This window comes from Plectrocnemia conspersa, unplaced genomic scaffold (genome assembly GCF_051122295.1).
Source record: "Plectrocnemia conspersa isolate PC_06_02 unplaced genomic scaffold, ASM5112229v1 ptg000013l, whole genome shotgun sequence".
Lineage (NCBI taxonomy): Eukaryota > Metazoa > Arthropoda > Insecta > Trichoptera > Polycentropodidae > Plectrocnemia > Plectrocnemia conspersa.
This window is the reverse complement of record NW_028277177.1, coordinates 26238796-26251861: the sequence shown is the minus strand read 5'-3', so window position 1 is coordinate 26251861 and position 13066 is coordinate 26238796. Positions and strand designations below refer to the sequence as shown.

Here is a 13066-nt window from a genome sequence, read left to right as displayed (position 1 = left end):
GACATTTCTATCGTGTCTGGAACATCGAAATTAATTATTATTTTTGTATAATTATAAATATTATCAGTAATAAGATTTTCATAGATTTTCCTTATTTTATGAATGAATATCGTGTTAAATATTTAAAATAAAATCGAACTAGGTCGGGCATAGTGACATCTATTGATTGTAAGCTGTACTAATAGTTTAACATTAAGAACACAGATTTCACTGATATCAGTTTGGTGTCTTACTAATTACTTAGTAGTTGTTGATTGTGTTCAAATGCATTTGTTGGAGGCAGGGGGGAGAGGCATATACGCCTTCTTGAAATTAGGCCAAAAAAAAATGCTTGAATTTTAATGAAATCCAAATATTATAATACGTCCACTGACAATTTTTGCCCCCCCTGGAAAAAATTGTAATGTCGTCCCTGATTTTAAACCAGAAATTTTCGGGTTATCTCTCCAGGAAAATGTAAAAAAATAGTCTTGAATCTATCTAAAAAACATTTTTTAAAACAGATAACAATCTGTATTTTAAATATAAACTGTTGCTGTGTTTGTGCTATAAAAATACGTCAATAAATATTATGTGGTAGTTTATCAACATATATTTTCCTTAAGTTGGTTTATTATAATTTATCTTGTTTATATGTTCTCAAGTCCTCAATATAATGATTCTTTTTCTACGTAAATATTTAATGAAAAATTCTATCCGTTACGCATTCTATTGTATATAACACGTGTTTACATATCACGTGTTTTTCAATCACGTACATTTCTGTAAATATCCTTTATTTGTACAATTCAGTAAAAGTTAATATGTGAATATGAATACTTGTGCGGTATATATTATATTTACAATATATACAACTATAATTGTTTACAAAGCTATTTTTAAAATAAATAATAAATACATTAACGTTTTCTTAATAATACCATTATCAATTATTATTGGGTAAGAAGAAACCTTTCAAAGTTTCTCTTTATCCAATTTGTGTATTTTATAAAGATTAAGTAAGGCATTAGTTGTTGAACTTGAAAACATTATATATCAGTACTAAAATTTAAAATATAAACTGTATTTAAGAGTTCCTTGTTTATATTGCTTACACATTTTAATTATTAGATATGTTATTTAGACGGATTCACATTAAATAAACAGGATCTGTGAATAAAAACGTAAACATCATGATCTGTTTTTTCAGTTACAATAATAGTATACTGAGAAGCACAATGAATGAAAATACAATGTTTACTTACGTAAATAACTATAAGATTATTTTTAAATCCTTGTTTATATTTGTATATCGGATATAGTGTTATTCAATTGTGAAAAAATGACTTATTCTAATCCTCGTGAATATTCATATAGCTTTCAATTAATTCAGTTGACTTGGTAGTAAGTTATGCAATTGCAAAAACTGCACGTGATGCATTTTTTTTCATATGGCTTTATTGCAACGTAGATCTGTGACTATATATTGATCAATAATAGAGTGGAAGTATTTTTAAAATTTATTTATATTTTTTTGTAAAAATATATTTTAGAATTTATTATAATCAAATTATAGAAATGAGTATTTAAATATTTATGATTCATATGAATATTAAATTTTAAGCTTTTATAACTTGTTTTTAATATATACATATATAGGGCTAGATTAGCCCAGTTAAACTCGAGATAAATTTTAATAATGTGTATATACTTAGATTTAAATATTATTTTATTGTCTCATCTATTTTTAAATATGATATTACATTATATTTTAATTATTTTCAAGCTTTGGTGTCGAGTGATATTTGTTATATGTTGAGACGCTCCTCTGTGTTTGTTTATTATTACAAATTATAAAAAACATGTTTGTCCGGAAGAGTGGTAACAAGATTTAGATGTGTTCGCGAAAAGTATTTTTATATTATTGCTGGCCAGCAGCTCTGGTGGATCTTCTGCGTGTTTATTTTGACTAATTCAGCGAAAATTAACGAAACTATGACCAAAATTAGAACTTAGGCGAGCATTTTAATACGCTTTGTTTTCTTTTACATAAGTGGTAGAGAGCTGTTTATTTTTAAACAAGGCAAAGTGATATTATAAATTAATATTGAATTTGTGTCTAAAGATTGGGCTTAACTTTAGATTTTTGATTTCTTAACTAGACCAGGTTTGATTTAATATCGAAAGCGGCTGCTTCTTTAGTCTCAGTCAATCCTTAGCGTTTCTCCGTTTGGTGCGAGTTTAGTTGAAATATCGTATGTCTATTCGAGAGTATCTGGTAGAAGTTATTGATGGTAGTGTATTTAGAATGAAAGTTTTTGATGTACTTTATTTACACTGATAAATATAGATGAGGTTCTTTTAATCTGCGTAATTTTGTCGTTTGACTAATGGAAGTTGATTTGGTATTGTTAATTTTTTAATAAAAGCAAGTTAAACCAGCTTGTTGGCATTTTGTCTGAATCTCTAATCGTCAGTTAAAGTCGAAAGTCTTTATTACTATAAAAAAATAATTTATTGCGCTTTTAACACGTTTTTTTTCATGGTCTAATAGTTCCGACACAGCCATAACGATTTTATGGCTATACACAATTAGGGGTTGCAATACCGGTATTAGGGAAATAGTAATAAGGTATTACAAAATGAAATACCGGTTGAAGCGAAAAAATTTTTTTTTTGTTTCAAATCGCAAACGATTTCTTATTAGTTTAGTACTATAAAAAAGTTAAAAATTATATAAATTTTAAGGGATTAACTGAAGTATTGTATCAATGAAAAAACGTTTATGCAGTAATTACTAATTTATGTATTCTATACTATTTATGTAAACATTTATAGTTAGACTTTTATTTACGTTACTTTTAATATGAGTATAAATATATAATACATACTAGAGATTTATTTTAAATATAAATATTCTACAGTATTCTATACATAAAAAATTAAAAACCTATTTAGTATTTCTACCTAACTGTCGCTCAGAAATTTTGTGCGTAATTGTTTTCACGAATTTAAATAATAAGTATTAAAAACATGTTACATAAAAAGAGTTAACTAATCATTTTTATTTATTTTATAAATTAAATTTATAGTAATACATTATTATTTTTAATGAATCGCCTTGTATTTATATATGTAGATCAGGATTTGGCAAGGTTAAGCTTTGAGCTGGTATTCGACCTTGCACCAGGTTCCTGGTTAATGCATTGCAGTAACTTCTTAGGTCATGATTTACAGATTTTTTGAAAAATTAATAACGCTGAATAAAAAAATGTATCAAAAGTCTAAGTACCACTGCACCGCATGCTAATTTTCGCGCACTCACATAACAGCAACCCACACACGCTCAATAACAATAAACACGATCAACAACCGGCAAGCCTCCTCCGGTCATTCCGCTTTGCCAACGTCAGATCTGATCATCAAGGTGGACTTGTTTAGTCACTGTATCGGCGAAATATTTTGCGATCGGTCAGTCGTGACCGAAGCGCTGACCGGTCAGTCAGCAGTGATTCTAACCTTGAATAGTTAAACATAATGAATGGGAACGTTAACAATTAACACGATCATCCCGCCGTGACCGAACTGCAGCTCGGTTCAGTGATCGTCAGTGCACGACGCGAACGTGTAGTGTTTCTTGCTGAAAATTTTATTCAAGTAAATAACAGCGCCGGTGTTTAGTATCGCTGATTGCAGTTTGTTCTTATCGTTTTCAATAAACATTGGATAAGGCAGTTGTAGTTTTCCGTAGTGAGAAGTCGATCGCGTTCGTCGTCGCGTATTTTTTGTGATACTTTCGGTGTAAACAAAGTTGTGTGAGTAATCATGGGGTATATAAATGCAATAGCCACGTTTCCACTGGCTCTGTACAAGGCGTGCTCCAGAAAAAAAAGAAGGAAGAGACAGAAAAAGTAAATATTATATAGTTTTTTATTTCCGTTTTTAGTGCTCTTATCATGAGCGATAACAATACGAGTAAAAGTCGTTATCTGTTTAAAAATCGGAAGCGATTGTTTGCAAAAGATGTTTTGTGTACATTGCAAATTTTTACAACTCATTATGAAGTATAGATGTGTTTAAAATTATGTAGAATTATCTAAGTAGCTAATAAAATCATGTTTTTAATTATTTTATATCAAAATAGAATCAATATTTTCATATCGTTTTATACATATATGTATGTATCTAAATTTCGCATTTTTTAATACAAAAAAATATATACATTGAGATAAACACATTTTTTACATTGACTATTGTGTATACTCCACTTTTTAACTGTTATTTTTTGACAAAAAAAAACATACAATTGTGTTGTGTGGAAATTTCTGTACCGTATGGTGCGTATTTTTTACAAGCGTACAAAGTTTTAAATTTTAAATTATTTTTAATCACAATTTGTGCAATTGTGCGTACATGCATATATAAGTTTGTGGTCGTCTTAGGACTACTTTAAGTATACTCCAAGTTGAATCGAAGATCCGGTTGTACTCTTGTGTTTCACGTGACTGCTTAGCTTGGTCTGGCTAAAGTGTAAAGTAGTTGTTTTCTCGGGCTTCTAGCGCCGTCTCGGTCGATATTTGGCGTAGCTCCGTTTGGTGCGAGTTTAGCTCAACGTGTTTATTCCAAACCGTAAGCGAAGTTGTGATAGTGGCAAGTTCTGACTAAAGTGTATTCTTAGTGGAAGTATGTTAGTACACCGTGCTCAAGCTTAAATTTTTCTTAATGATTGGAGGAAGTCTATCGTTGTTTAAGTAATCGAGCATATAGTCAATCTTAATGGTTCGTAGTTAAAATAGACTATTTAATTATATCTAATAAAAAAAATTGATTAAAAATAACGATCAGAAAATATATTTGGGTAACAACCGTACTTGGCACCGACCATTGTTGATGACGTTGACGTTGTTTTTTTGCAAGTGCTTTCAAATCATTTAATGGATGTCTTTTAAAATACGCAATCCATAAAAATACTACGTTCTTAAAAGGTTCGATTTATTTAAAAGGATAGATTTAGTAAATCTTGTTCCCCTTAAAAATTTAAAAGTCTCTGGAGAGGAAATTTGCCAAATAATAAATCCAAGTTTCAAAGTGCTCATCATTGCGTCGTTTTTTTAATTTTTAAATCAGCTGATGATGTACTCATCTTTGCTGACAAATGAGTCATTTAAAGTTGAGTTAAATCAATTACGTTACTCAGCAATTTTATCGATTTGCTTAACTTGACTAAAAATTTCGAGTTTGATCATATCACTAGTAAAAACCCGAATTGTTACATTTACATATTGTAAGTATGATGGCTATTCTATTGATAATTACAGGTCTAATGTTTTTTTAAGATATCTGCGTATGTCGTACTGATATGTGTTTTCCCTGGATATTTAGTGCTCTAAAATTACTTATTTTCCCTCAGATGATCGGGTACGGAAATATTTTGCTACTTTCAAATTTTACTTCACGATGTCTTATTATTATATGGAGCATCAAAAACTCTTGTATGGTTTGCTTTAACTTATTGTGAATGCAATTTTTTAGGCAATACAATTATTTTCATCACCATCAGGAGCTTTGAATTGTACACTTAACGCTTTATAGCAAAAGTAATAAAGTGCTATACGGCATATTATTATTATTAAAATTCAAGATAATATATTTTATAACCCAAAACGATCACTGACCTTTCTTGCTCCTAAATCTGACCGGCAAAGAAATTTTCTTAAGTTAACCTTTTTATCCTGGAAAAGTTTTTGATATATGTAGTTGAAAACTCGACCGTGAACTTTATGGTATATTTACTATTTTTAAATTTTAGTATTGAGAAACTTTAAATTAATTTTTAAAAATCAAACTTTTGTAGTGTTTTCCATTAGTATTATAAATCATGATTTCAATTAATTAGTATATTTTTTTCCTTAAAAGCTATTTAATACTAAAAAAATCTTAATGTTTATATACCTTAGATATAAAATGGTTTCCTCTTTATTAAATAGTCGAGTCCTTAACAATCTATTTTTTAGCTGTCAGTCTACAAATTTTATTTATATTCAGTAAAAAAAATATTTTTTACTTTAAAGCTTAAAAATATTATTAGGCATTTTAACCAGATATATTTCCACTTGAGTGGCTTTAAAACTGATGCCTTGATTTATATCTATCAATATTTATCTAAATTTATAACTGATTCAACATTGTCACTTAAATGGTAATAATGGTAAAAAATATGTTTTATATTATATATATATATGTATATATACAAAAAAATTATTTACAAAAAATTATACATAAATAAATGATCTTTCAACATATTTTATGACAAAAATACGTGTCGTGATTGACAGAAGTATTTAGTACCTGAACTTGTTTGATTTATAAATCGGTACGTACCTGATAAATTTATTTAACATTTTTACATACATTGCGTGATGTGTACTTACATTATTTTTCCATATCACTTGAATACAGTTTTTACGTGGCATTATTTAATCCTTAGCCTTTTTTACTCACGAATGTTCGAGTATAATTTATATATTATACGATGCTTAAAAAAATAATACTATATTTATGACGTAAATTGTTTTTATGATATGATATTAAACTTATACATATCTATTTATTTTTTTAATTTTCCTTCTACTTTATTTTTTTTTATATTGGGTTTCGCTGAATCGTAAAAAAACTAATTTGCGCACAATGTAAATTTTGCTCAACTTTTAGAGTAAATAGATACTGTGTTATTTTTCAAGATGTTTCCATTGACGTCCTAAGAACAGAGATTTAAATATATAAAAAGTTAATTACACTGAAAATTTTATACCAGGAATTTTTCAAAGGTCATTTGCCACTTAGATTGTAAAACATGTCTCATGTCAAACTCGCGAAATGGAATAATCTTACGTTTTCCTTAATTTCTTTTATAGAATCTTTCTAAGATACCTAATTTGATTAAATCTATTTAACAATAGTTGCATGGTCAGATTTTATCTCGTGTCTGATAACCTGTTTTACAAACTAGTTGTTCTTCGAATGTCACGGTTCGGTTTGCGTCATAGTTATAGTAATTACGTGCAAATTTCAAGGTGTTTTGTTTATTTGCGCCGAGTCTTAATATACTGACCGAATTTCAATCATAGAATGATTCAATATATTATCAGTATTTAATTACGTTAAAATTTAAGTTTGCTTAAAATTATGTAAGAGAGATTTGCAATTATAATCAGTCGACGTAAATGGCTCGCGATTTGCATGTTTCAATTTTGCTGAGGCCACCTGTTGAGTTATAAAATTAAGCAAGTAGGAAGAATAAGGATGTCCAAATTTGTTTTAAATATATAGAAATTTCGTATAGATGTTGTTCAAGGTTTTCTAAATGAGAAATCGTCAAGGTGGGAAATCAACTTGATGCTAGGTGCTGTTGATTTATTATATATATTTTAATGGACACTGATAAATATTATTATTTATGCTATTTAAACATAGTATATGCATTGTAATATAAAATTAGTCTTTGTTTCTTAAGCTATGAGCTATGAATGAGTAGTAAAGGATTTTTTTTTATATAAATATAAATACAAATATAAAAGCTTATATGAGGTCATCGCGTATAGTCATGACAAACTACGTATTATTTTCTATATTCTAAGGACTATTGGTACACGTTACATTAATGGTTTATTTAATATTATAGTTCAAGAAACACTAATAATTTAGTCATGTGTTCAGCTAATTCAATAGCTCAATCAAATGACATTCGAATTCGTTTGCCGGTGGTTCAAACTAATTTATATTATATTAACTACAGACAGATTGTTCCGAACTGACCGCAACTAAGTTTAGTTTAGATAATAGAGTTTCAATTGTATTGTAGTGAATTATATATGTTATGATATATAATTAAATCGTTGTGGCATTTTAGTTTATATAGTTGATATATTCAAATATAACATAAGATCAAAGAATAACTATAATAGCTAATAACTTTGTATTTTTATTAGTGGTTAGCGTACGTATTTCATATGAGTATATTTTAACAAAATAAATATTAAATGTATTGCCATTTCAATTAAATAGTTTGATGTCATAGATGAGTATGCCACGTAGAACAATAATTGGTATCTATCATCAACAAATTTAAATTTTTCTTAAATAAAAGGTAGATTTTAGTGTAACTTAAGATCACCAAGACCAGGTTACAAAAATAAAATGTTGTATGTAGAAATAAAAAAGGTCCGAAATATTTAATTTAAATTATACGAACTGGACCAGCTCAGTATTAAGGAGCCGGATGGTGACAGCCATCCGGCTCCTATTAAGTTAGTATATATTTATTCTATCTCCTCAATTTGTATAATTAAACATTTTGTGTGGCATACTTGTAAGAAAAGGTTTGTCAAAGTGTGTCTGTATATGTATTTACCGCATGTTTGGGGCTGTATGTATGTACATGTAGAAATTTTGTAGAAACCTATTAAGACACAATGGTCGATTAAATTAAAAAAAATATAAAATACTTATTTAATTATTTTGCATCGCAAATAATAAAACAATTTTATTATAATTTGTTTTATTGTATAATCAAAGTAATATTTAAGACTAAATTTAATATACAAATTATTTCTAAATATATTATTTATTACTATTTTAACAATATTATCAAAAATATATTTTGGCGGACGGACGGTGATGATTAGATGGACTATTATGTTAATTAAATTATAGTTATAATAGTTATATATTATTAAATAATATGAATGAGCTTAGCTTTGCCAGATTGATTGTGGCCAAATAAATCGGGCTCCCACAATATAGTAATTAGTTATGGTATCTTAACAATTTTTCATTATTTTAATTATTAGAAACTTAACTATTTTTTAAATTAATATATTTAAAACATATTCTTACAATATCTATTAGTATTTAGATCATAGACATAGTGAATAATTTGCTTTATAAATAAGTGATATTATTAATATAAATCATATTAATATATATAATACATGTTTACTGATTTATAACTATTTTATTTTTTAAAATATGAAATGAAACGTTAGTGTTTAAAATTCAAGGAAAAATAATTATAAACCTTCACAGTTTTAAAATCTAGGAAAAATAAAACAAGAAACAATAAGTGCCAATTTAAATACATTTCGATGAATATCTAGAAGAACTGTAATATGTTATTTTGCATCTAATGCAATATGTACTTTAGTATGTATATTTAAATTTAAGATTATTTCTATCACATTCTCTGATATATAATATGAGATAAATATTGACGCTAAATATTTTCATAGTATTTTATGGTATGAAAATGGCAATGTTCTTTAATAGTGTTTGTTTCTTATTTATTATAAAACATTTTTTAAGATACTGTTCAAAGGTGTATTACATATTATTTTTAAAGCTTTGTTTCGGATGACATTTAAATTGATATAATATAGTATTATTGCCGTTACTCCATTCCGAGCAAGCCAAAAACTTCCAAAATATGTTAAATATAAAATTTTAACTTAAAATTCAGGTAGTATTTAACGCTAGATTCTCATCTTACGTTACCCTGTTCACTTTAGATTTGTAAAGCTTATCTAATTTTCTTAAAAAAAATATAGTATGTTAACCCTAACGGTTGTGACTTTGCTGTCAGTAAAACGCAGGTGGAAACAAGTGAAAATTTTATTAGATTATATTTAATATATTGCGGCTACTATTATGTGCGAGTATCGTTTTTTCCGAGCAGTGGTGGAGAAGCTGGCGCAGGGATGATGTCAGTGAAATATTCTCAGGGGTCTTGTAGGTTGCAGTGACAGTACTTTGAGGCAGTTCCTTTTGCTGCGATGATCTGTCGGTAGTCTCAGGACTAGTGTCTGCTGGAGTCTGCCTGGTTCTTTGACCTTGGAGTCCAGGATTAATATTCAGGGCTGCAAAGCTTGTTCACCAATCACAATCATGCAGCGATCATCCAACCAATCGTTCCACTCGTTTCTTAGAACAACGAAATAAGTATACGCCTTTAGAAAGTGACATTTGCTTGATGGATATCTCCGAGGTTGAATTATGTAACGAAAATTTTGTGGCCTTATGGTGTTATTTGTCTTATTATTTTTTCGTAGCAAAGAAATATTCATTCAATACACAAGAGAATCCTTGCGTGTTATTTATATGACCCTTTTTTCTAGTCGTAACGAGAGCCTTTGTGTGATTGCACTACTGTCTAGTTAATCCTTATTGATAAATAATCACTTTTGGTCAGAGTAATTTAAGCGAATTTCAAGAATACGATCCCTCACGAACGAGTTCATCTGTGTGGTCCGCCACATTTTCCTCTGTTTTATTTTATTTAATTTTATTATTTACGTCTTGAAATCGGTGGTATAAGTCATTGACTAATACATGAAAAACTTGAATTTGAATTCCACATAAACCCTACTTATTATTATATATTGATTGTATTGTGTAATAATTAGTAATAAATTGCTTGATTTAATTTTAGACTAGATTTCACTACTGACTTGTAGATGTATTGATCCCTCTGTAGCACATTGGACTAATACGTTTCATTTTACAATTAAAGATTTTAAAAAAAGTACTCTGAATATCAACTTAACACTAAACAATAAAAGCTTTATTGAAATCTTAGAATACTGCAGCAATATGTTCTATATTTATATTATAATCTAATTCTTTAATGCTAGGTATTTATTATTATTACATTTAATGTTAAAGTTATTTGAGAGATATTATTTTAAATTGCGGTATCAGTTTCATTCATAATTCTACTAAAATATATTTAATTCGTATGTATACCTTTCGACTTACGTAAAAGCACTGGTTGACGTAAACGTTCAAAGCAATCTCGCATACAATATTTGAAACAATTGCAATTTGCAGAGTTTTTTACGTACAAAAAAACAAATAAAGAGCACGCGTGTAAGATAAAAACATCCCGAATCTTTCTGATATATAGGGTAATATATTTTCAGACGAAATTATTAGTATACATATACATTACGGGAATAGCGAGAATAATATCAACATACCGCGAAAAGCAATTTTAATATTGTTATTTAATAACTACGAAAGAGCTTTTATACGAATTTAATCTTGATCGTTAAAAGCGTCTTTTCATGAATTGATTTTTTGACATGATATTTTTTAATTTTATTAATCAACAGCAGCTTAAATCAGTAATATTTTAATACATTAAACGCTTCTTTCATATATTTTATTGGCTTTTATAGTTATTATAGTGCAAATATATTTTTTATAAATTCGCCAATGCGCCTACGATTGCGAGACGCAAATTAATTATTTACGGATTCGAAATGCCAAGCCGAATTGATTAGATATTAGTCATTGTAACTTTGATTAATACGTGAGGGAATAAGGGAGGAGGTTTAAAGTTTTATAATAATTAACCAACGAGCCATAGAAATCCATCACTGATGTAGATAGAGCATCTGTTCGGTATCGATCGATCGGTTCGCACAATGCTTTGATTAACAAAACCGTTTTTGGGTTATTAATCCAGATCTGTATAGAATACGCTCAATTCGAATAATATTTTATATGATTCCATTGCATTATGATTGGCTGATTTTCCTAGAAATCACTTATACCTCAACAAGTTATTAATCTAAAAAATTGTTTAGTTTGTTTATTAGTATAATTAGATCTGATGGCTAATTTAAACATCATTTAGACCCAAGGGTTCATACCCTAAAAAATAAGTGCTCAAATATTACTCTCGTTCTCAAGTTCCAAATGAAAACATTTCCTGAAGTGACCTATTACATTTTATATTACGACCCCGTCGTGAATACTCGATTAGGAACTTACTTCTACTATCACTCAAGGTGAAATTTCCCGAGGTGTTATAATTTTATTTAATAGTTATAATAAACATGATTATATTGGTCATTCGGGCGTAGTACTTTAATTAGGTACCAATTATTAAGAAACGTATTATGTAGTTTTAATTATTAACAGTACCGTTTTAAGTAGCTAATTTGTTTATATTAAATGTGCTGGCTTAGGCTTTTAGTTAAATATAATGAAAACAAAACACGAGTTAGGTTTGCGTTTATAAAAAGTTTTAATAGCTAATAAAATATATTATGAACATTGTGGTTATACGTATTTTTGGTTTGGTATAATTAGGTTGATTTAAAAAAAAATCAGTTACTTTTAAATGCGCCATGAGTTCAAATATTATGCTGTTAGAAAGTCGTAAAGATTTAATGTGCTATATTCAAGTTCGTCAAGAAACTTTTAGGCTCTCGTAAAATGATTTTAATTGTTTATTAAGAGCGTTGAGCCTCATCAAAAATTATTAAATAAATCAGAAGCTCGTTGCAAATTTTGGCAAAGTATATAAATCGTTATTTATTATAATAATAACAGTGATGTTAACCTTAGCTTATGATTTATTCGCGAGTATATCACAGGCTAACGGAACAATTAAAACCCATTGCCGAGTTACCGGCGATAGGTCATAAATTGTTCCGTAAACACACTACTACTACTACTAAATCGGGACAACATCCACAAGAGGATATGCGACCTTTGGTCGAAAAGGAAAAGCGACCTTAAATTTTATGTACGTGTATAAATAGGTGTCCTTTTTAATTCAGTGTATATGTTTTGTCTGATTCGTTTACAAGTAAATTCTCGCCATTCCCTTTCATTGTCGGACTAATTTATATTTTATTTCCAGTTCATATTCATAAGGAATGTATGTACTATTATATTATAGAAACATAGTATAAAATGAAACGCCACCGTGACCTTACATTGTCTGTGTGTGTCCTTTTTAATTTGGTCTACATGTAAATATGGGCTAAGTTTAAGCTTTGTCCGACTCGTCCAAAAGTAGACACTAATTCTAGACAATTACGAGAAAATACTACGTGGTCTACGGTCTGTGTAATTACGGAAGGCACGAACGTTCGTTTCTGGATAGTATATTTTATACGTGAAACGTTGTGTTTTCGGTCACGTTATGAAAAACGTTCGTTTCAAGCATAATGGATTGTCTAATGATGTTTAACGCTCGGGTGAATAAAAACGAACCCTTTAAAAAATGTTAAGCGTATCT

General features: G+C 28.5%; 1 protein-coding gene across 12 annotated transcripts in view; it reads left to right on the top strand.

Moving 5' to 3' along the window:
• The window catches only part of rdgA (retinal degeneration A), a 355552-nt gene that overhangs the window by 265071 nt on the left and 77415 nt on the right, over positions 1–13066 (top strand). Inside the window, exon 1 of one of the 12 annotated variants that reach the window (XM_088201632.1) lies at positions 3454–3890. The exons of the other annotated variants lie outside the window; for them this stretch is intronic. Coding sequence (XP_088057758.1) covers positions 3805–3890 — 86 coding nt within the window. The 5' untranslated portion in view covers positions 3454–3804. Of the gene's footprint in view, positions 1–3453; positions 3891–13066 lie in introns of those variants that run through there. 12 annotated transcript variants of the gene reach the window in all.